This window comes from Carassius gibelio, chromosome B7, assembly GCF_023724105.1.
Source record: "Carassius gibelio isolate Cgi1373 ecotype wild population from Czech Republic chromosome B7, carGib1.2-hapl.c, whole genome shotgun sequence".
Taxonomy (NCBI): Eukaryota; Metazoa; Chordata; class Actinopteri; order Cypriniformes; family Cyprinidae; genus Carassius; species Carassius gibelio.
The window spans coordinates 32,127,941-32,152,728 of NC_068402.1; the positions used below are offsets into that span (position 1 = coordinate 32,127,941).

General features: G+C 36.5%; 1 protein-coding gene across 11 annotated transcripts in view; it reads right to left on the reverse strand.

Annotated features, from left to right (window-relative positions):
• The window catches only part of LOC127961189 (unconventional myosin-IXAa), a 123,923-nt gene that overhangs the window by 53,671 nt on the left and 45,464 nt on the right, over positions 1–24,788 (reverse strand). For 8 of the 11 annotated variants that reach the window (XM_052560191.1, XM_052560192.1, XM_052560183.1 and 5 more), the window contains exons 3-6: positions 9,811–9,905; positions 9,673–9,735; positions 8,012–8,111; positions 3,412–3,465 (exon numbers count right to left, since the gene is read on the reverse strand). In XM_052560191.1, coding sequence (XP_052416151.1) covers positions 3,412–3,465; positions 8,012–8,111; positions 9,673–9,735; positions 9,811–9,905 — 312 coding nt within the window. The remainder of the gene's footprint in view (positions 1–3,411; positions 3,466–8,011; positions 8,112–9,672; positions 9,736–9,810; positions 9,906–24,788) is intronic. The other 3 variants (XM_052560188.1, XM_052560186.1, XM_052560185.1) reach the window with 1 other exon arrangement.

Sequence of the window (24,788 nt, forward strand, 5' to 3'; positions counted from 1 at the left end):
GCATCTTGATATGCCACTGCTGTGAGGTGGATGGATTATCTCGGCAAAGGAGAAGTGCTCACTTACACAGATTTAGACAGATTTGTGAACCATATTTAAGAGAAATAGGCCTTTTGTGTGCAAAGAAAAAGTCTTAGACCTTTGAGTTCAGCTCATGAAAAATGGGGGCAAAAACAAAAGTGTTGCATTTATTCAATTAAATTTTTCAATCATTTATCATTTTGTTCAGTCTATATTGTATTAAAAAAGTATATTGTATCGGCCAATACTACAGATAAAAAAAAGGAAAAGAAAAGCTAGTGGGCCGAGTATGCACACATTAATAATGATGCCTATTTTTATGCAGATTTTTTGATAATGATAAAATGATAAAATAATTTTGCGCTCGTGCACAAAGTTAAAGCATACACAATAATAACCTTTTACATGGTAATCTTTTCATTTTTTACATTTGGCATGTACTGCTGTACATACCTGTGTGTGTAATAAGCAGAGTGTACATGCATTGTGCATCTATAGGCACATATTTAGTAATACTAAATACAAATGTAAAAATACAGCGCCAATGACTTTAGACCAGGTTTTAGTTGGTCAATAGTGCAATCATTTTCAGTTTTCAGTCAAAATAGCAATGTGCCAAACAATGCACCTGAACACACCTCATTTTCAGAGCAGCACACCCATGGGCGAAACAAATGGGCGCAAGTGCATTTACTATTTACCGCTGGACCTGAAAACGATAACTGCATCAGGCTGAAACTAGCAAAAAACATTTGCACCACGCTGGGCATCGCATTGCGCCAGGTGTTTGATAGGGCCCTTAGTGTGAATGCTGCTTTTTTTTTTTTTTTTTTTTTTTTATACTGATTTATACAATATCGGCAATCATCTTTATATTGCTGTATCTCTAGTTAAAAATTACAAGGGCTGTCAGCACTTCTAACTGCTCTTTCACTATAGTGGTAAAGAGTGTTTGTGAAGAAAATGTGGAAGCAAGATTATGCCATCCAAAGAGGTCGGCTCCAGTTGGCAGAGCAACTGCTTCCTACTCACAACAACAGTCAAATTTACTCACACATCCTCCCTTTAATGAGACAGTGTCTCCTTCATCGCCTGGCTTCATTACTGATGCCAAAATTATAGCATACCAGAGCAGTGGAAAGGCAAACACTGCTGAAACTCTATACGTTTTATGGTTTGAACTCAGTCCTGCCGATTTGTTTTTTCTCATTCACATTTTCAGGGTAGGAAATGTAAAAAAAAAACAAAAAAACAGTTAAACATTGTAAAACTTCTTAACCAAAACAGACTTGAGCAAACAGACAGACATATTATGCTTTGGGTTTGAAGCAAAATGGCATGGATACAACGCATAGTTCTGTATAGAAGCTTCATGTTTCTTGTGCACTCTAACACATTATGAGCACTTACCTACTGATTGTTGCATTTTTTTTAAACGATAATTAATGATAATGTACACTGTGAACTGAAACATGGCACAGGGAATCCGTAAATGGGCATAAACAGCAAGGGTCTCAAACTCAAATTACATGAAAAAAATCTATATATAATCTTAAGTGAATAAATTTAAGTTTAAATTGTCGGCAAGGGAATAATGAATTTTAATTTCATACTGTACTAGGCCTGTCATTCAATTAAAATTTATATTTTTGGTCCAATTAATAACATGGTATGCCAATTGATGAATTTAGTTAATTTCAATTAACTGCATATCAAAATGATTGGAGAAAAGTGCTAAAATTTAGTTAATTTAAAGATTCATTATCATGGCAGTTGAGTAAAGCACTGAGAAGTCATGACAAAATCTGTTTTCAGAATTATTAATATATTGTTTATGTTTTTCAGGATTAGTGGCCTCGTGATTCCAAGGGCTAAAACACACAGTGATCAATTCATACGATATTTCCAATTAAAACTATTGTGTTTCTTTCAGAAAAGCAGTTGTGCATCACCTCAAAAAGACTGGCAAAACTTAAGGTGCATCACTTCAACAGCATAAATGTTTATTATAATGAGCAATCTATTGTTGTTGGACATTCAGGATCCATATCCAAGAGCCGACAGTTTGAGACCCCTGACAGAGAACATGAAGACACTGAACCAACAATCAGGAAATACAACAGTCATATCAGAAACAACAATCATGCCAACATACCCATGTTGATTTGGTCATTGGTTTGTGTGAGTTGTTTTCATGTAGAGTGTTAAAGTTTATCTTGGACCTCTTGGAATCTAAGTTAATCTAAAGTATCCAAGTGCACTAGTTTACAGCACATAACAATCAGATCTCCATCAGTAGTCTAGTCACGCCATCAAACAGGGAGCAGGAAATTCACTATTAAAATTTTAGGTATTATTCCTATTTTTTTATAAATTACTATAGACAGAATTTTAATTCCGTCCTTCAAGTTTGTCAAAACAAAAGGAAAATCCACATTAATTCGGTTGACTGTTTAATGGATGTTTATGGGGCTTATATTATTTGTTATATTTACTTATATTTTTGTTACAGCACTGACATATAAATCTTCAATCTACACTATAAAAATATTTGAGATTTGATTTGTCTAAACTGGCCATTCGAGGTGGGATCACTATTCTATGGATATAGGGTTAAATGTACAGTTGTAAACAGTGCAAACGGTGATCAACATGGTCAATCTACAGTAATTACATGTTCTGTTCATTTAGTTTCATAGTGTATGCAGACGAAATACCTGTCACTGTATAAATGCATTGTGTTTTTGTTCATTATTGGATTACTAAACTTTTCACTTGACCTATATGTGAAAGCTACATGCTTTTTAATGTATTACTTACTTATAACTACTATTAGCATTAATATTTAACTAATTTGATTTTACATTAAATGTTTTTCCAAATGAAATTTACTGGTATTTGTACTATGTGACTACAAAATTTTTGGTACTGTGACAAAAGTATAATTTAGCAGTATTTAACCCATTAATTCCCAGCTAGTGAAGTCTGGGATTAGTTCTTCATGTCACTAGAGTCAAAGATCTCAAGTGTACATTTGTATCACCCTCCCAATGCAAATAAAGCTTGTTTGTACTGTTGCTTATCAGTCTTATCCAACCAAATGTTGTTTAACTGAGATGCCCAGAGTTCAATCTATTTATAGAATCAGAAGAATAGCATGACGGCAGATAAGGGAACACCTCAAAAACACAATGACCAAACAATATGCACGGCCTAAGGGAAAGCCATTGAGAAGCAGAGAGAATACTAATTACACCCCGAGCCAAACACACACACACACACACACACACATAGAGAGAGGATGGGAGTGGAGTATTGTGCGAAGGAAAGTGATTTGTGGAGCCAGTGACTCTTCTCTGTACAGCAACGACACATTATTGCAATACTGACCGGTTCGTTCTCATAGTAATTTTCCCAGTGCAGCCTGTGAGGTTTCTTTGTCATCTGGAAGTAAGGTAGATGGGATTAGAGCGACATTCCACACAATGCCTGTTAAACACATGCAGTTTTTAAATGGGAGAACAAAAGCATTACACAATTTAGCAAGATGATCTGGGTTAGAAACACAAAAGGCTATGCTCAGAAAGGGATGCTGTCAAACTACTCTACAACTATTTTCTTTAGTATGTACAGTATATTGTGCACAAAATACACATGCAATACAGATGGCCCACTAAGGTGCAGTATGAGTTATCCCATAATGCAATGGACTTGATTTCCAAGTTCCAGTTTGATCATTCAACTTTGGAATTTCAATGTCTTTCTTAACTTATTATGTGACTACAAATTAGAGAGTTTTTCAGTGCAGCATACCATGGTTTGAAACATTATTGCTGCACACTACAAACTGTTTTACATGTCTAAAGAAAAAGGGGAATATAAATTCAGTAAATCGGTAGATGATGGTAACTTTAAACTCTTTGCAATTTTTTTCTGAGAAACTCCTTTCTGATATTGCTCCACTATTTTTCGCCGCAGCATTGGGGGAATTGGTGTTCCTCTCCCCTTCTTGATTTCTGAGAGACACTGTCTGAGAGGCTCTTATTTTAACCAATTATGTTGCCAGTTGACCTAATAAGTTGCAAATTGGTGCTCCAGCTATGCCTTATATGTACATTTAAAATTTCCGGCCTCTTATTGCTACCTGTCTCAACTAAGTATGCTAGTATTCCATTCCGACAAAGCAAAAGCTCAAAATGACATACAGGTGCATCTAAAAAAATTAGAATATCATGGAAAAGGTCTTGATCTCTTGCCATTTAATTTCAGCAAACTTTCTTTTATTCTAGATTCATTGCACACAAACTCAAATATTTCTGGGCTGTTCACAGAGTGCTGTATCAAAATATATTCATACAAAGTTTACTGGAAGGAAAAAGTGTGGTAGGAAAAGGTGCACAAGCAACAGGGATGACCACATCCTTGGGAAGATTGTCAGGAAAAGCCAATTCAAGAAGTTGGGAGAGCTTCACAAGGAGTGGACTGAAGCCGGAGTCAGCGCATCAGGAGTCACCACACACAGACAACTTCAAGAAAAGTACAACAGCTCTCACATTCCTAGAACCAAGCCACTGCTGAACCAGAAAAAAAAAATGTCAGAATAATTTCACCTGGGGTAAGGAGAAAAAGAACTGGACTGTTGCTCAGGGTACACAGTCCTCTTTTCAGATAAAAGTAAATTTAGCCTTTTCTTTTGAAAATCAAGGTCTAAAGTCAAGGTGCACAAGCAACAGGGATGACCACATCCTTGGGAAGATTGTCAGGAAAAGCCAATTCAAGAAGTTGGGAGAGCTTCACAAGGAGTGGACTGAAGCCGGAGTCAGCGCATCAGGAGTCACCACACACAGACAACTTCAAGAAAAGTACAACAGCTCTCACATTCCTAGAACCAAGCCACTGCTGAACCAGAAAAAAAAAATGTCAGAATAATTTCACCTGGGGTAAGGAGAAAAAGAACTGGACTGTTGCTCAGGGTACACAGTCCTCTTTTCAGATAAAAGTAAATTTAGCCTTTTCTTTTGAAAATCAAGGTCTAAAGTCTTCCAGATTTCAGAAGTCAATGATGATTTGGGGAGCTGTGAAAGTCTGCTGGTGTTGGTCCATTGTGTTTTATCCAGTCCAAAGTCAATGCAGCCATCTACCAGATTTTGGAGCACTTTATGCTTCCATCTGCTGACAAGCTTTATGGAGATGCTGATTTCATTTTGCAGCAGGACTTTAACACCTGCCCACAGTGCCACAACCACTTCCAAGTGGTTTGATGACCATGATATTACTGTGCTTGATTGGTCAGCCAACTCACCTGACCTGAACCTCACAGAAAGTCTATGGGGTATTGTGAAGGGGAACATAAGTAACATCTGACGAACAATACAGTGGAGCTGAAGGCTGGTTTCAAAGCAAACTGGGCTTCATTAACGCTTCATCAGTGCTACAGACTGATCGCCTCCATGCCACACCACATTGAAGCAGTAATTCATGCAAAAGGAGCCCCAACCAAGTATTTATTGCAAATATTTATTGAAAATCTTTTATGAGATACTATATACCTATAACCACCAGAATTAAAACAAAAAAACTATTAAAATATTTCAGTTTGTGTGCAATGAATCTAGAATATAAGAAAGTTAGCTTTTTTTTTTATTAAATTCAAAATGAAGAACTTTTCAATGATATTCTAATTTTTTGAGATGTACCTGTATATACCAAATATTTTAAGACAAAAGATGGCACACACTGAGATGACAGATCGTGAAATGGGTTATATGTGAATTTTTATATGCAGGAGAAATTAATGTTTACCTTTATAAGGATTTATCAAATTAAGAAAATGTATTAATTTATAAAGAACCTGGTAAAACTTTACAATAAGGCTGTATACAGTAAGTCAACATTTATATTCTAATAGCTAACAAGAAAAACAATGATTATTAATCGTTTGTTGTATCTAATGCATTAATAACAAATTGAACCTTACTGTGAAACGTTAACGAAAACCAAATAACATTTAGTATTTGCTCTTGCCTAACAAGTTTTCAAAAAAGTTAGACTATTAGCAAAGCAAAACAACAGCTTAGAATTAAATCCGCAAGCCACAGCCATCTTTCTGTGAATGTTTTTTTTTTTTTTTTTTTTTTGTAAATTCTCCACATTTTTGAGGCTTTAAGACATTAGAGACAGACGTTAAGAAAAAAAAAACTATAATGGTACTTGAAAAAATGACAAGAATTCACACCTCTAAAGTTTCTTCCTTATTAAGTTTCTCAGCTCACTGGAGCCTTGGACTTTTGTATGTAATCCTAACTTGATATTTCTATTTTTCCTGCTGAATATGTAAGTGCACAGAGGAATTTGTGTGTGCAGGCAGTGCCAGATGGACGCACGAGATCAAGGACAAAAAGAGGGACTCTTGCCTGGAGACAACAGAGATCCTCTGTATGCGAAACCCTGAGACTTCTGCTAGCGACTGTCAAACACTGGCCAAATTACTGAGTAGGAATGGGTCATGATGACTGTCTAGTCAACCAAAAACCTACTAGTGGTTTTGATATTGTTGGTGTGTGATGTAAAAGCTAGTCAATCAGATTGAAGATTTGAGCTATTTTGAGAAAGCTCTTCTAATTTAGTTTGCAATGGAAGATACACAAACATATAAACACAGACACATTAGACAAAAACTCTTATTAACACATGCAGTGTTAATATTTGTGAGCATTTAACGTTAATCAGTTACACACAAAAACAAAAGACTGGACGGCTGCATGAAACAGATTTTCACACAGAAACAAAAGCATGAGGCAGGTGTGTGTTATGGAAATGAGGGGCATGTTAGGAGCACAGGGCTGCTTTCTGTGGGGGGATTGGGTTTTAAAGCGTCTCTGTGTACGAGACCACGGGGCCAGCTGAAAGGAATGAACTGTGGAATCTGTTTCCTCTATTTTCCCCTCCTTCCTGTTTGCCCAGTGAGAGTGACACCGGCCTCAGGGAGCAGCTGCCTGACACGCACTCCTGACAAAACCTGACTCCACAAGGCCACACCACACCACACACACACACACACACAAAAAAAATGCTGCCATCCAATTTTGTCAACAAAGCTTTGTTGATTTTTAACTACGCCATAGACTAGGGCTGTCACAATATCCAGGTACTTATGATGTAGAATAAATAAGTATTGATATCTTATTAACACTACACATACCAAAAATACAAATCTGTAGTTTTATCGCTAAACAAAATCTATAATTGATCCCTGTAATCATAATTTATTCTCACTAAGGAATACAATAGTTATAGCAGAATGTCCAAGCTGTAATTGTACCTGTATTTATTGAATAAATTAATATTGAATAATGCCTTTTTAGAAATATACACCCCAGGCTACCATACACTTTAATTGTAAGGGAATGAACAGCATGAACATTCTACAAAATATCTCCTTTTGTGTTCCATGGAGAAGAAATAAAATTTCCTTCAGAAAAAAAAACATCCCAGGATATTCAGTCATATGTGGACAATTCCATGTATAAACAGTTCAGGATATTGAGAAACACACGTTTCCTTTGTACTGTATATATTATTTTCATGTAAACACATGTGTCTTGATGCACCCGGGACAACGGACAACAAAATAACTGTCTACCATTGCAGCTAGTTCAGGCTAGACTTAAAAAGAAAACATTCAAACAATTAGAAATTTTGGAAATGCCCACACAAAAATGTGCACAAAACATCTTCCGTAAGTTTGACATTAACATGCAGTCACACACTGACGTAGTAAGTGATGTAAGTGCTCATGAAATCATAGACCCTCCCCTCAATGAAATTCGATCTCAAGTGGTCACAGGAGATGCATGTTAACACTGGATGTAAATGACAATGTTTCTCGGCTGACCACTTGTGATCGGATCATCTGAGACCAATGTTAATACCAGTAGTAAATAGGTTCACTGATGGTGAGTATGGTGCATGCAGCAGTATCAGCCCGTACCTGATTGAGGTAATGGTATTCTTCAGGCTTTTTGAGGTGGAACAATGTCCTCTCCTCTTCACTCGCCCCTGCCAGCAGGTAGTAAAACACATGGTAATTCCTGGAAGAACAAACCAATGTACCATCAGGTGCAGTATGAACATATGTGCCTATAAATACATGAAGGGTTACAGTCTGGTCCAGATCGGAGCAGCTTGCATTATGTACTGACTACCACCTTAAAAATTTCCTTAACCAGTGACAACAGGTTTATTTTTGACTTTATGCCTCAAGAAATGTAAAAGTTTAATTCAGAAATTGAAAAAAGGGAAGAAAAGTTGTCACTGTGACAGTAACTTTTCACTTTTGTAACTTTTAGATACTGATATATACACTTTAGGTACTAGTGTGCAGTGTTGGGGAATGTTACTTTTAAAAGTAATGCATTAAAATATTGCGCTACTACCTATAAAAGTAACTTATTACATTACTTTTTACGGAAAGTAATGCATTATGTAACTTTTGAGTTTCTTTTTTTTGGGCAGGGCTTGCTTGTTTGTTTTTAATATAAAGAACTTATTTTACAAATGTAAAAGCCCTTTACAGAACAAAAGTGAAATGAATGAGGCTCAGTAAAGGGTGCAGCTCAAACAAATTGCAGCGAGAATATATCGCAGTAGAAGAAAGTTCGACACTATTCAGCAATAGCAAAAATGAAACACAAATGTGTCATTTTTGCTTGGTATGGTTGAATTGGATTATCGAAGGTCAGAAGCAAAAACATTGGATAATAAAAAGGGATTAAATACATAATTTTTATAAACACAAGAACTGTCAGTTAATACATGGGAAACAAAGTAACTGCCATTACTTATTTGAAAAAGTAACTCAGACATTTCCTTCTAAATTAAAATTAATGCGTTACTTTACTAGTTACTTAAAAGTAATCTGATTAATCACGTTACTTGTAAAGTTTTACCCCCAAAAATGTTAATACTCTATGTACCTTTGAGGTATCAATATGATACTTTTTAGGTACAAATTTGTACCTTCTGAACAGCCCCAGTAATAGATATTGTACCTTGTATCTGAAACTGTTTGAATGGTAGTTTTAGTGTATTTTATTGTGTCTATATATATTTGTGTGTGTGTGTGTGTGTGTGTGCACGCGCGTGTGTGTGTGTGTGTGCACGCGTGTGTGTGTGTGTGTGTGTGTGTCATGTCATTGACCTAGCTGGTAAGGACAAAAAATGAAAATGACAGAGATAGCTTTACTGTTTGTCCCTTTATCATTTTTCGCCTCATCATTTCCGTTTGATAAAGCATGTCCCTGATTCTCAAGTACAATATGACTGCTGTGATTTACACCAAACTCCAAAAACAAGAAGTTCAAACCAGTGGGACTAGTAATAACATCCAGTAGATAAAGCTGAGATTCACACATATAAGCTGAAAAATTACTCTGACAAAACGGAACACTGTGGAGAAATGATTCCCACATGTTCACTACTGGATTTATTTCCTCACGATCTACACACTCTCGAGTTTAAATAAACTGTTGTCGAGTCCAGTATAACAATGTCGATTTAATTACAAAATATTTAAATTCAACAGCTGACTTCTTTTCTTAACTGTTGAAATGAAAATTCAACAGCATTGACAAATCATACAAGATCTCATACCTTTCATTGTGTTCCTGATAGACGAGCCGGGACTTCTCCAGCAGGTATTTCTCCACGTATGCCCTGCATAAGAACAAACACCACATTAGACAAGGGTTCAAACAGCTCTGCAAGACTGCAGACTTACGCAGCTCTTACCCTCTAACTGTGCCACTTTCCTGATAGTTCACTTGGATGAACTTCCCAAAACGGCTGGAGTTGTTATTATGGGCTGTTTTAGCATTACCAAAAGCCTGTGAACACAAGAAAAACAAACAGCATAAGAGAGCTGGCACGCTTAAAATGAAGGGAAAAAGAAATAAATAAATTCAGTATATCAAAGAGAAATAAATATGATACAGTATGTCAAAGTGAGCTTCAGTTTAAAATTCAGTTGCAACTTATTCGCTTGCTAATTAAAGTTTCAACTTATTTTCAGTTGAAGCCCACTTTAAAATAATACGTCTGCCATTGAAAACCATAAAAGAATAACCCTAGCATATGCATACTTCACAATTTAAATAACTGGCCCATGGCATTCTTGTTACATAGTGCAGTAATTACAATTAGATTTAATAATTCTAAAAATATTCATTGCATGCTTTACAAGATGCTATTACAGAAAAACAAGGTACGAAAAAAAAAACATGTTTGACAAGCCAACAAACCCACAACTGTAAATGTGTGAAGAGGTTGGCCATACCAGTGCATTCACATACTGTAGAAGTTTTAAAAGCACAGGCTCTTTAATTGTAGGGGTCAGTGAGAGGGTGAAAAATAATTAAGGGTGTGATGCAAGACAACTTGACTAAGTTGTAAGTGGACTGCAACAAGAAAAAAACAAACAAAAAAAATGTTTTGTAAGACCACACTAAGTCTGTTGTAAGTGCCTACTACATCCCCTTTTGGCCTATTTTTGTTACAGGCCTGCCTGGAGAGCAGGAAGTCATTCTGTTGTACATAAATGCTCTCATTATTTGTAGCTGCGCCACAAATAAACAAATTCCTCAGTGGAACGAGCTGCCGAGGTCCGTCTGAAGGGACAGCGCTCACTCCTGGCACCTACAGCCGCTCCAGAGGTCAATCCCACAGCCAAGTGTGCCAGACGCACACCGCCTTGTTATGAGTCAGACTTTCAGAGTGGGCTTTACAGCTCTCGGGGGAAGCAAGGGCAAGCCGTTCTGCCACAGACGAACGGAATTCTGGGTAGGGCGGCACCAGGGGTGTACAGCTGACAGCCATGAGCTAATGTAACAGTCCCGCCATCATGACGCATCTAGCCAGCTATGTCTTGAATGTCTAGAAAAGGTTATGTCAAACACTGAGATAACTTTACAAATGGCCTTTGGAACCCATGATGGAAAAGTCTATTTAGCCCTTCATGATGAACAGCACATGCAAAACATCAAGTGGATGTTGCACAGTCACTCCTCTGACATATTAATGAATGGGGTTTCAGAAATTCATCATCCACTCTGCACACTAAATGATAGAGGCCTGGACGCTCCAGGAAGACGGGTCAGACGAGGACAAAAATCAGCCGTTAAAGTGTCACCTCAACTCTTCCTGTGCAGTCAAAGACACAGCAATACTTCACGGCTATCCCAGGCCTGCTGAAGCCAAAAAACTTTAAACAGACACGGAGAAAACAGTGAGGATGGACTGCCAGGCTTCTTGATACTCAACATTCCTGTTACTGCAGGAAACAGCTGCCATTAAAGTCTGCTGAGATTCACAAATCATGAACAGGGGGGGCAGTTTTCCAAAAGCTTTTTTAGCACTTCGGTTTCAAAAATGAGGGCCTTTGAAATTAGAAACATAAGCGTGTGATTTTATTTAGGCCTCGGGTATTTATTATAATTATAATAATAATTATTATTATTATTTTCTTCATATTTTTTTCAGGGCTGTCAAGTAATTACATTTTTTATTAAATTATTTCATGCTGTGCCAATTAACTAATCAAATTAATTAAATTAATTGGAAATCAATTTGATCTGAGAAATGACCCACAAAGTCATATAGTGTTAAATGAGAACAGATTAAATAAACATTACAAAAAATATAAATAAATATTTAGATTCAATATAGATTGTATGACATAAGCTTTTAAGGCTACAAAGTTTATTCTGAAGTTGCATCTGGAAAGTATTCAAGTATATTTGCAGAGACTGAGGCAGCATGAATGCATTTACACTGTAATTAGAATAGCATAAATAATGCTAGGACTTTTATGGGTTTTAAATGGCCATACTGAATACTGAAATATTAAAGTCTTTCTTTCTTTCTATAAAATGAAACTCTTAATATGAAAAAATTAAGCAAATGACTTTTTATGAATGGGTCACTGAACCATTGACTTATTGTAGCTCAGAAAGGCAGAATAGTTCTGCTTTCGATTTGGAACTATTTTCATTGGTGCAATTGAACAAAAACAGTGTTCGAACTATTGCATAAAATCAATCTCATATTTGCAATAATGCTGATGTTCGGAAAAAACAAAAAAACACTCTTGCTGGTTTGATATTGCTAAACTATATCATATGAAATAAAAAAGACAAAAATCCATCATAGCAAATCAATGTGTTACATAGATAGTCCTAATCATTACTGTGGTTATTTTACTAAAATATTTATTTCATAAGTGTTCAAACAACTGTCTGTTCACTCCTTTTGGTATTACAGTATTAGCCTTAAAAATCCTTTCATTTAAAGCACATAATATTAGCTCAAATAATCACTTTAAGGTGACTGTGTATATATTACGAAAGGCCTGCTATGAAAGGGTATGGTGTATTCTACCCCAGCATGCTCTGGCAGCGGCGAATCCTCCACAGATGAAATAACAACACAAAAGGCTTTTGTCTTGAGTTAAAGGTCTTGATCTCATAGGAGAAGTTGGGGGAGTGAATAAACAACTGAGAAGCCAAATTAATCACAATTACCGAAATCCGCTCTGACACATATTGAACTGAGAATAAAATAACATCAAAAGCAGGAACTGGAAGTTTGTGGCTTTTCCCGGCACAAGACACAGGGGAACGTTTAGCAAACATATTTTGGATGAGCTCCACAGAGGGCGTTCAGTGTAAGAGCTTGTGAATTGATCTCAGGGGCTGAGAAATGAAACCATTAGAGCATTCTGTCACTCACACAAACACACAACAACCCGCTCTGATCTCAAGCCACGTCTTCTAATGGACCGCATCAGGTAAATATTATCTCTTGGCCAGAGAGTCGTCACAGGGGAAACACTCTCAAAACAGTGTCAGTGTGATAAGACCATAATCCTCTCCACGTGTGAGCGCAGAGAGTTTGCAGTCAGTGTGTTTGGGGCCTGCAGAGTCTCAGGTGCCTCTCTTAGCCAGACGGCATATGTTTATTTCTATAGATCAAGTATTCCTCAATTCTTTTGTCAGCTGAACCCCTTTGACCTTTAAATACGTATCTCCTGAGATGTTAATATTGTAATCATTTAACAATCATATGGTCAGTTCTCTGATGTCAATGGTCACAACATGCAAGTAAACAATTAAAAAAAAAAAAATGTAAGTGGTTAATTTGAATTTCTTTTATAAGTTTACATTTTATTTATTAATTTTAAAATTACGGAATAAATGTTAAAACATATAACACAAAAAAAATATATATTTTCCACTTTACAAAAATGGTTCTATTAAACTGCGGTAATATTTCAATAATATTTTATAATATAACTAGATGAGTAAGGTCTGAAGACAAACTTTAAGTTGGTTTGAAAAAGCCTAGCCAGAAAGTTTGAAGTAGTTTTAAAAGCTTGCATATTTACATAATGAAAGTTTACAGTTCAGATTAGTTTAAAAGTTAAAAAGTTTGAATGTTTTCATCAGAAAATCAGAAAAACAGATAACTACTGTATAAAACACATTGCTAGGGTACCTGGGATGGTTGCTAGGCTGTTTCTAGCATGACTAACATGTTGCTAACTTATTATTAACATGATTAGCATGCTATTAACATGTTGGTAGTATGATTAGCATGTCACTTACATGTTGCTAGCATGTTTCGATCATGATAAGCATGTCACTAGCATGTTGCTAGCATTTTTCTGTCACGATGAGCATGTTAATATGAGTATGATAAAATGCAACCTTAATTTTTATAAAGATTTAAAAACATATATATTAATACATGTAATTTCTTTAAAATTATTCCATACCTTTGATCAATAGTGCATATAAATTATTTTATTTATTTTTTATTTGACAATTCATTTTGCACACACTCCTCTGAGTTAGAGCTTGTTGGTGGATTGTACATTTAGCCACGGCAATCAGCTGGGGTCAGATCACAGGGTCACGTCACTTTCAGTGACTACAGAAATGTTACTTATAAACGTGTTGTGTGGCTGTTTTGGACACTGTAAATCCCCGGCGGTTGAGTGGGTTTAGTCTGACTAACACCACTGGACACAGTCATCCTGCCTGAGCACTTTGGGATTTCTCTGGAGGTCAATGACAGCCTCATCCAAAATCACTGGTGACCACTGATGACTGTCTCTGTGAACACACTACATCACTGCTCAGCTATGACTGTGACTACAGCTTAAACCATCACATGCTTTTCTTATTTTACCACTAAAGTTTAATTAATATTTTGATCACCTTATTTTCTTACATTTTCAGTTATCATTTGAATTGTTCATTTTAATTTTATAATATATGACTTAAATTAAGTCATTAGGACAGTATTATGTTTGGCATGCTGTTCAATTACAACAGCACTCATTTCCCCATTTCCTCTTTCGGTTTCACACTCACGTGCTGTACTGCTAAGTGACTCACCACTTGGCCTATGCCAAAATTAGGACATTTTTGCCCTGAATGGTTACCCTACAGAGTGTGAGAGTGTTTTGAGCGGCCTAAATGAAGTCAATCCTCCTGAGTGTCTTTAGATTATCTGTGGGACGCATTCAGTTGTTGTAATGGGAGTGGCAGCTCGGCTAATGCTGTGCTCTCTGGTCAATAATAATTCAGTCTGCTGCTGTATGTGACCGGGCCTGTTCAGGGTCACACTGAGCCTCATTGATTTAACAACACAGCCCAGCCCAGCCAGACATACTGTTAAAGAATATAAAAAAACACAACAAAAAAAAATAATAATCCACAAGATATCATTGCTCTAGGTTAATACTATAACTAGTAAAAATACAGCGATATTGTGCTGGTCCAGGGCTAGTATTGCAATTCCTTCTGATTTTTAACCCTTTCTAACTGAAGTTTCCAAAATGATCAATAAAACAATAAATGCTTTGCGCCATTTGCCACAATTTTACAGTAAATGTGTAACTATGAATTTACATCTGTATAAACATCTAGGTTTGGTCTTAAGAAGAATCTTTAAAAAATATATTTATTATATTTCTATAGATTTTTTTGTTTGTTTTGTGATGCACCAAAATAATTTTTTAAAAATCAAAAACTGAAATAGAAATTGAGTTGTATAAGCATTTAATTTGAAAAGGCAGCTTTTAAATGACCTTTTTTAATTGCATAATTCAGTTTCTACTCCAATGTATTGTTGAAATATGTGACACTGGACCAGAAGAGTCAATTATTTGAAAGATGAAGCTCGTGATTATGGAAAGGGGCGTTACATTTCCATCGAGTGCTTGCAGTGATCAGCCAATCACAATGCACTGAGTCAGTTGGCCAATCAGAGCAGACTATAGAAAACGATGCGTTTGAGAGGCGGGGCATAGAGGACCTACAATAATGTACAGTATTTGAAAAATAATGGTGTCTTTTGAGCATTAAAGCATGTCCAGAGCAAACCCTGACAGAACAAACCCTACACGTTAGAGAGTACAGCACCTGTGTTTCTCTCCAGATATTCTTAAATCTGCCAGCAATATGGAGAGGGTCTTTGGGACCGTTAGATTTGGGACACAACCCAGACGTCTGCACTGCAGAAACCCTGGCATCTAAGTCTGCTGCATAATTATATAGGCCTATCCCTCCCCGAAGCTCCCAGCTTAACGGCAAACTCTGGATGCAATTAAAACCTCTGCACAGAGTTAAACCTTCACACATCTGACATCAGCCAGCATTAAGTATTTATGTGATGCTCTTGGCACGCAACTGCATCTGTGCATCCAGATTTGTCATCTGCAAAACTGGCCAAAAACAGGAAGCAAGAGCAAGTCTAACTACAAACCTTGATGAAGTGTCACAACAGACCAAGCGTTACAGTGATTTTAACTTGATAAGGAACAGTTAAGCGTTACACAAAGTGCCACAAAAACCCTTAACCATGGTAAAACTGTAATCAATCCATATAACAGAATTCAATCATTGCACAGATGCAAGCATAATGTTTTTACATTAGATTTAAAAGTGCTTAATCTAATAGGATTTCAGAGAGAACTATCCGAAATGAACACATGTTAGTTTCAGAGGGGGGCTATGAGTCAGAAAGACACTTCTGATGCCTCATGACAGAGCCAGAGGGGATGTATCACTCACATTTCAATGGTGCTCCATGTCTTAGCAGTGGTGCCTTGCAGCATTTAGTCAGGGATGTGAAACGAGGGTCTGAGTTCATGTGAGTGATGATCAGTCTTGTGTACTCGAATCACATTTTACAGGCATCTTTCATTTAATGTTAGATGTTGAGTACTGCACCAGACAGAGCTGAAAATGAGCACATTTACGGCCCCATGATTTCCTTGATGTGGAAAATGAGGACACAGTCATGGAATCCAGTCATAAAAATGGAATTTACAGTATAACTTGGCATGTCGTGGAATGTGGAACAAATTTTGAATGATTAAATCAAAAGTAGGGTTAATCAGATTATGTATGCGAGTATTAAAGTGCAAAAAGACTGCTATATAAATATGAAGTATCTGTGTGAACGAGTGTCCCCGAAAAATTTACCCATCAAGATTTAAGTTATTGAGGAAATATATAATTTTTTTTTTTGTACCGTAGAATGTACTCTTTATGTAGAATATATCTTCTTATTACAATTTTTCTTCAATGTTTTAATTTTAACATAAGACCTTGGTTCTGCAGAACTTTGTGTAACCAAAATGTAACTAGAATTATTACATTTTCATTAATAACATTTAAAAAGATAAAGTATATTTAATGTTTTATCCCTTCATCTGATGATAATTAAAACATAATTTCAGAAATATTAAAATTGGAATGATCACTGGCCCAACCAATAATAAAAATTCATCAACAAAGAGCCCATAAAACTTAAAAACAACATACAAAGAGAGCAAAAAAAAACATTCAGTATTTGAAAAAAAAAAAAAAAAAGAATTCATGGCACCCTAATAACTGAAGAGCTGTTTTGTGTATAATGGCATCCCTCATTCAGCACAAGCAGGGAAGTTTAGTCTCTTATCTTTCAGTGGTCTGTGAGTCACGGCTCAAACTCGCCTGCTTTCCTTCAACCCTGAGCTGAAAGCTACATCCTTCCCCTCATCCTGTCACAGACTGCTCTTCCTCTCACACTTACGCTACACAACAAGAAAGCGTGACTATCAGGGGATTCTTTAAATATCTTTTTCTCCTAAACATACACACAAAACACACACACACTTCCCTGTGATAGCAGTCTATTCAGAGTTAATTAGCGTGGCTGGTATTTTAAACACAGGGCCTTCCAAAGCCATGCCTCACTTCCTGCTCGACCACGGCATTACAATGACTGGGCAATGGAACTGTTCTTGTCATAATATTTAACAATAATATTTACAATTATTTTTAAAACAGATATTGTTATCTATCATTATTATTATTTATTTTTATTTTTTTGGCTTTATATAGTGCAAATATCAGGCAATATATAGGTTTGATATATAACTTTTGAGTTTTGCGATTTAGAATTTTCAGAAATGTCTTTCAGGTATTTTTAGCTCCGTTTAAAAGCTTTGATGTCTTCTAGTCAGTGCAGAAAAGGCAGTGAAAAAAAATGAAATTCATCCTTTTTATTGATTAACTTATTACAGTGTAGTTGTTTAGTTTTTAGTTTATTTAAAATAAAGCTTATTAGGAACAGTGGGACTGAACTTAATAAGCCCACTAAGCTAAGAACCCATTGAGCCTTGTAATAAAAAGCCAATATTATAGACAACTTTTAAGGAAAATAATTGTATGGGGTTTTTTCTTTTGTTTTTTAGTTTATGTAGCATCACCACATTCATTATAATTGTAAAGAAGATCATGAAGATCCATGCTAACTTTTTTTGCTGCTGCGTGAAAGAAAGAAAAAATCATGCAGGTTTGGAACAACATGAGGGCTGCATGAAAAAATAAAAACATTTTCATTTTAGGCCGATTTATTTCACTAAAACACTTAAGATACTTGCCCAAATACTTCTAATGGGCTCAGTATCTCAAGACTACAAAAGCACATACCACAGATACTAACGTGTTTTTTTCATTACAACAGCTATGAAATTGTGTAAACAAAGTAAAAAGAGGCCAGAGACTTTAGCCCCTCATTCAGACGTACTTCATCCTAAGAGCTTGAATGCTTTGTTGATGATTTATAGAAGGATTCTTTCAAAACAGGTGCACAGAGGATCCAAGAAATGCTTAATATATGGTTTGCTGGGTTTGTTTTTTAAGCTTTGGGTGGAAACTAATGTCAAATTCCCATCAAGGTTACTGCGTTGAAAGCCTGCAGGTTTACCATACTTCCTGACATGTAAATAGTCTAAAATTAGTGCAGCTGATGACCGAGCCGGGATGTGGGTGGCCACAAACAGCTGTTGTCACCACATGAGGGTCAGACTCTTTACACAGACTCTCAAATGTCAACTGATGTTGATCATATTTATCTAGTCAATATGACAGAGGTGATGGACTATATACGTCAGCTTTGTGCTAACCTTTTTGGTATCCAAACACGGGGTGGTGTTCACTCACCCAAGATAAAGAAAATTCAAATCTAGGTTTAAAATGCATACAGAGTTGTAAGAAATCTAATATTTGAAAACCTCTTACACGGTTAAAAACAAAAGTTTAAATGACTAAGAATTTCTTGGGGTGTATTTTTTACACATTGAATACATGCGAGTTTACATGTGTTAATTAATAGAAATTCATTTTCGAAATCGAAAAACATTTTCCATTTTTATTTATTTAATTTTATGCAAAATAATAAATAATTCATAATTTTTTGCACAGGTTGTACCACATGACTACTTAAAACTTAATAAATGTAATAAATTATTTTACCTACTGAATCAAATTATCAAGTTGTTTTTTTATATATATTTTTTTGCACATTAACTTTAATCGTTTGAAAGACTTTTGCCTTCTCATAATGAATCTGGATGCCCTGAATTTTTCACTATATCACCCAGACATATACCATATATAAGTTGGTTTTTAAATGTATTTTTGAACAATTACTGATGTGGAAAAAGTTACTTAGCACGTATTTAAAATATACCACATGTTCCCATGGGTCAATACAGTATGCAAGCACATGTGGCATTCTATTTTCTAATTCCAGCTGCACCGAAGCATCTCAAGAGAGTCATGTGAGGAAAACCACCACAAAAAAAAAAAAAAAAAAAAAAAAAGACACAGACACACAATCCAATAGTCTCTTTTTAAAAACGGAACTTTTGCCTTGTGTTATTTAAGAGTATTTCGTTTCCCAAGTGGGAGAGACAGGATTTCATATGGAACTTTCAAAGAGTGATCCTCCCAAAATTTTAATTTTGTCTGAACACAAAATGGCTTTTTCTTTTTACCTAAACAACAAAGTAAACATGACGAAACGTGAATAATAAACAATGAAGGGGTCAGTTTGAAGCTAAGCCTCCTTTTTTTGGACACAAAATTCCCTGTGCATTCCACAGCAAACAATGGCATACTGTTTTCTCAAGGCGATGTAACAGGAGTGAGCTGTGCTCTTCAGCTTCAGAGGCCACAGGAAAACTCACTGAGGGAGCCGTCTCTCTCCTCTTCATGATGTTTCTTGGAAAGGTTTCCTTAGTAATGAGGAAATCACATTATTCCAGCTGAATGTTGTTAAAAACTGGAAATGTGTCCATTAGGACCTAAAATGCTATATTAACAGATCTTAGATCAAATCATCATGTTACAAACAGCAAGCACCTTTAGTGATCGGACAGAAGATAGTAAGGGAAGACCAAGCTGCCTATTTTCTGTTGTTGACTATACACTATTATACAGTGGCCTTAAGCAGTATTTCATGAACAACACAGAAGTATCCTAGTTATCTTCAAATAAGGAACATTTTAAATCAGACACCGCTATTTCCCTGGCTCATAAAGGCATGAAATCAATACTAATGTGTTATGGGTGTTTTGCAAACTGTCAGCAGTGTGACTGATAAAACTCTGGCTTCTAATGATCCATTAATCAGAAATGAGGGGTGCCGCCTTTTCAGACAGGAAGACTGAGGCTATTAGGACGGTGTTCTCTGCTAATGCATCAATAAGCCCATCCGTTATTGACAGCTGAACAGCATGACCCCCACAAACCACTGTTTAGACTGCACACAAGTCTAGCTCAGCCATTCTGTCTCCTCTAAACAGACACTAATGGTTTAGGGTGCTAAATGTTAAATCTGACAGTATAAATGACAAGCAGATTAGTTACATAAAATCATATCTAAGGAAACTCTCTTAAAAATGCTGGGTTAAATGCAACCCAGTGCTCTGTGAAATATGGACGGTGGGAGGAAGTAAAAGAGGAGGACAGGGGTGACTGCTTATTTGTTTCCAAAAGCTGTGAAGTGCAGTGGTCCAAATAAAGCATTGATCCAATGCTCAGAGGCAGTTAACAGGCCCTTTAGCACTGACTCACTAACACTGTGCTTATTCCATTCCTTCAGTCACCCACCAGCCCAAACGGCCTACGAGAAACAAGAGCACATTGTCCTGCGGAATGACCCCATCTGACCGACACTATTCTTCCTCCTGCTGTGCATCTGATAGCACAAAATGATGCAGATTTGGATAATGTTGCAAGGGGACTGGATCCAAGAGTGGCTATCCGTTAACACTTAGCTTTTGTCGCACAGAGGAACTACAGCATTGTGTGTATTGTTTGGAATTTAAACCGTTTGAAAGTGTAGCTGAAAATAGACCTCCAAACTTACAAAAACAATATATATATATATATATATATATATATATATATATATAGACTATAGACATATATATATATGTGGCTACACACGCGGTAGTATGCTTTTAAGGGGCAAGTATTAACAGGATTAAAAAAACGAAATAACCAACATGGAAAATTATGCCGATTAGAGGTTCTGTATTTCTGTTTCGATTATTTCCTATTAATCGTCCAGCCCTAATCAGATGGCATCAACTGTATCGATTATGAAGCTGGTAGAGGGTTGGATGAGATTAAATGATTGTGATAGCAAATGTGAGCACTGAACCAGAGCACTAACTCTCCAAGATTAAAACCAGGGCTCCATATTAATTCACCATTAGTTCACCATAGATAGTTCCCCCAAAAATGAAAATTCTGCCATTAATCACTCGCCCTCATGTCATTCCAAGCCTGTAAGACATTTGTTTATCTTCAGAACACAAATTTTTATTAAATCTGACAGCCCTCTGGCCATGCATTAGGGGTGCTCCGATCACGATCAGCCGGTCATTAATGCGCATCTCGTCAGTAAAGCCAGTTCTCTAATCAGCGGTTAATTCCCTCAGGTGCGTGATTTCACATAGAGCAGCTGTTACTACACAGAACCGTTGTTAACTGAGAAGATGCGCAAATAAACGCTGAAAATGAATGTGGATTTGCGCAGCTTCTCAGTTCGGAGCACCCCTACCATGCATAGACGTAATGTAGATGTAAAGCAGGGTTCCTCAAATCTTGTCCAGGAGGTCCAATGCGCTGCAGAGTTAAGCTCCAATTTAAAATATATTTTAAAATATATTTGATTTAGTTAACAGATGAACAAGGGAAAAAAACTGTATGACACGTAACATAGCCTATATATGTGAGTTTCAGTTCATTTTTGTGAAATGTTTAATTTGTTCACAGAATGGAAACTCAAAAAGGCAGAAAGCAACATCCTATTTATTTTACAAAAGCACAATATTTTGGTTTCATTGTGAGAATACAGAAATAAAAGACCTTTTACAGTGATGCGTTATTAATAAGACAATACAATATTTTAAGTTGATTCTGCTGGTATAAGGAAACTGTTGAAGTAATCGCGCTGGTGCACAGACACACAAAACATCAGTTCCAGAATTCCTAACTTGAGAGCGCTATCAAACAGTGTAGAATTACTGTGGGCTCCCCCTTCTGGATTGAGGGTGAATTGCATGTATTCGTTGTAAGGCCTCATGCACTAAACCGAGATGTCCATACTGTGATGGTTCAGTATGAATACATATATCGTTACACCCCTAATGGAAAGAAACCAAAAATAATTAATTAATTCAGAAATTCTTCTCTTCCATGTCAGTCTCCAAGGTCTTTATTTTTGGGTGAACTATCCTTTTAACAAATATTAGCCGCGTTTCCACTGCAGGAACTTTACCCAGGAACTAGGGACTTTGGGCTGGTACACAATGTGTTTCCACCACAGGAACCAGGAACTAAATAAAGTTCCAGGTAAAAAAAATGACCCTCAGAAAGTCCCTGCTGGCGTAGTAGTACTTTTTCAAAGTTACGGAACTTTTGGGGGCAGGACTTGGGCGCTAAACATGCTGATTGGTTGAGTTCATGCAGCATTGTGATTTCAACCACCATTTATTCAGATCGTTTACAAAATATTACTGTTATTGTGTAATGAAATTTAATTTGAAAAGTATTTCAGTCGACAATGTAGTTGTTTTAAACTCAAATCTATGGTTTATTTATAAAGATACATTTTTAGCTATTTAAAAATGTGTTTTGCCGATTTCGGAGACTATCAGCTCCACGCGATCAGCGAGAGCTCAGTGCTCATGTATCTGCCGAGAGAAGTCTCACCTCGACTAGTCCTTCTGACATTCGCCGCTGGCTCTGATGTCATTTTAGTGGTTAAACATAAAATATATTTAGCTTTGGGTAAATCTAACAGGTAATCTTTGGCCTGTATTCAATTTATCCATATGTTAAAATGAAAATAAAAAGAAGCAATTTATATAATATTTCATTTCGGTGTAATGGTTGACACATTTTCCTGAACTAAGTACATTTTTACAGCTATTATTATTTTTAAATGAAAACTGAAAGGAGGCAGTGGTATTTGATATCCTATTTCGTTTTATTGTAAATATTCAGTGAGGAAAATTACAGTGCCCAAGGTGAGCTGACGGATGTTGTCAAGTATGCTCCTGTTTGCAGAATTACCGGATTTGTGTCGTCACGGACATCACACTCCCGAGTCAAAAGCGCAAAGTCTGAACTTCCGAGGATGCAAGTCCAAAATGTGCGCACTTTGTATTGAGAAATGCGTGCAGACTTACATCACCAGACTATTTGACTAATCTTCCCGGTACTTTAGACCGCGTTGGAAACGCAGAAAGCAACAGGTCTGGGGGGAAAATAGTTCCTGGGAAAAAAAGTTGCTGGTACAATTGTTCCGAATAATTTCGGTGGAAACACAGCAATTGTGACTTGTTTCTTGGATATCAAAGACAGGCATGAAATCACATTAAAAAAACGTTCTCAGAAGTAAACAGCTTACAAACAATGACATTTGAATCCAAAAAGTCATGTTTTACCAATGTTCTCTGCTTCTAATAAAACTTGGAACTTCTTTTTTTATGTTAACTCAAACCTGAACCTACAGCTCCTATTCACATTGGCATTTAGATCTCCTTTTGTTCCAATTTACAGTATATTTTCAATACATTTATCTGCCACTTTTATAAAAAGTGCCAACAATACTCTTCATGGCCAAGTTATCTGAAGGCTTGATAAAATAGTAGAAATCTGACAATGGATACAATTATTGGATTGTCGTCTCTATCACAGTCAGAGATGTATAGTAACGAAGTAGAACTACTTCACTACTGTACTTAAGTACTAAAAGGCGGTATCTGTACTTTACTAGAGTATTATTTTTTTCTCCTACTTCCACTTTTACTTCGGTACATATTTTCGCTGAGTTTAATACTTTTACTCCGATATTTTTTTTATGTGCTGCATCGTTACTCGTTACAATTATAATAATGTTACGAATCATTCCATTACAAACCACTGCCAGAACTGTAGATGGCAGGTTTGATGAAGCTGGCACATCATTGAGCGATTCAAGCGAGACTGCGCGTGCTGAATGAACTGCTGTGAAGAGAGAGATGAACACCGAGCCGAGCCAGATAATGACTCGTTCACGAGTCAAGAACCGGTTGCATCGGTTTTCGGATGACCAGTAACGTTAGTTCTTTCTGACAGTTCGATTCAATAAACCAGTTGAAGAAAACAGTTCACCGATTCTTTTGCGCTCGATGCAATGGCGTCATTGGCGTTGACTGCACATGGGCTCATAACATTAACACAGAATCAGTTCAGAATCAATCACCAAAAGAATCAGTTCGGTTCCAGACGCTCTGTGTGTCGGTTTGCTTCACGCTAAATCACACATGCGCAGTATCATCAGCTCCTCGGTTCACGAATCGGACGCGTCTGACAGAAACGGTTCTTGACTCGTGAACGAGTCATTATCTGGCTCGGCTCGGTGTTCATCTTCAGTTCTCTCTTCACATCAGTTCAGTCAGTGTACTGTTTGAGTCAATGAATTACTCCGGGATATTGGTTTGTTTTAACTCAGAGGGAGTGTCAGACACATTAAACAAGTTAAGCTTAATTCATCTGTGGATTAATGCGTATTGGAGACGCGAACTGTTTAAAACGAATCAGTTCGATTTGGTGGACTGTTTCAAAAAGATCCGGTTACATCGAATGATTCGTTCGCGAACCAGATATCACAAACTGCTTTGTTTTTAACTGTCTTACAACAGACACGGAAGAGAAGACAATGCTGAATAAAGTCGTAGTTTTTGCTATTTTCTGACCAAAATGTATTTTCGTTGCTTCAAAAAATTCTAAATGACCCTCTGATGTCTTACGGGTTTGAAACAACATGAGGGTAATAATGACATCATTTTGCAAATTGGGTAACTAACCCTACTA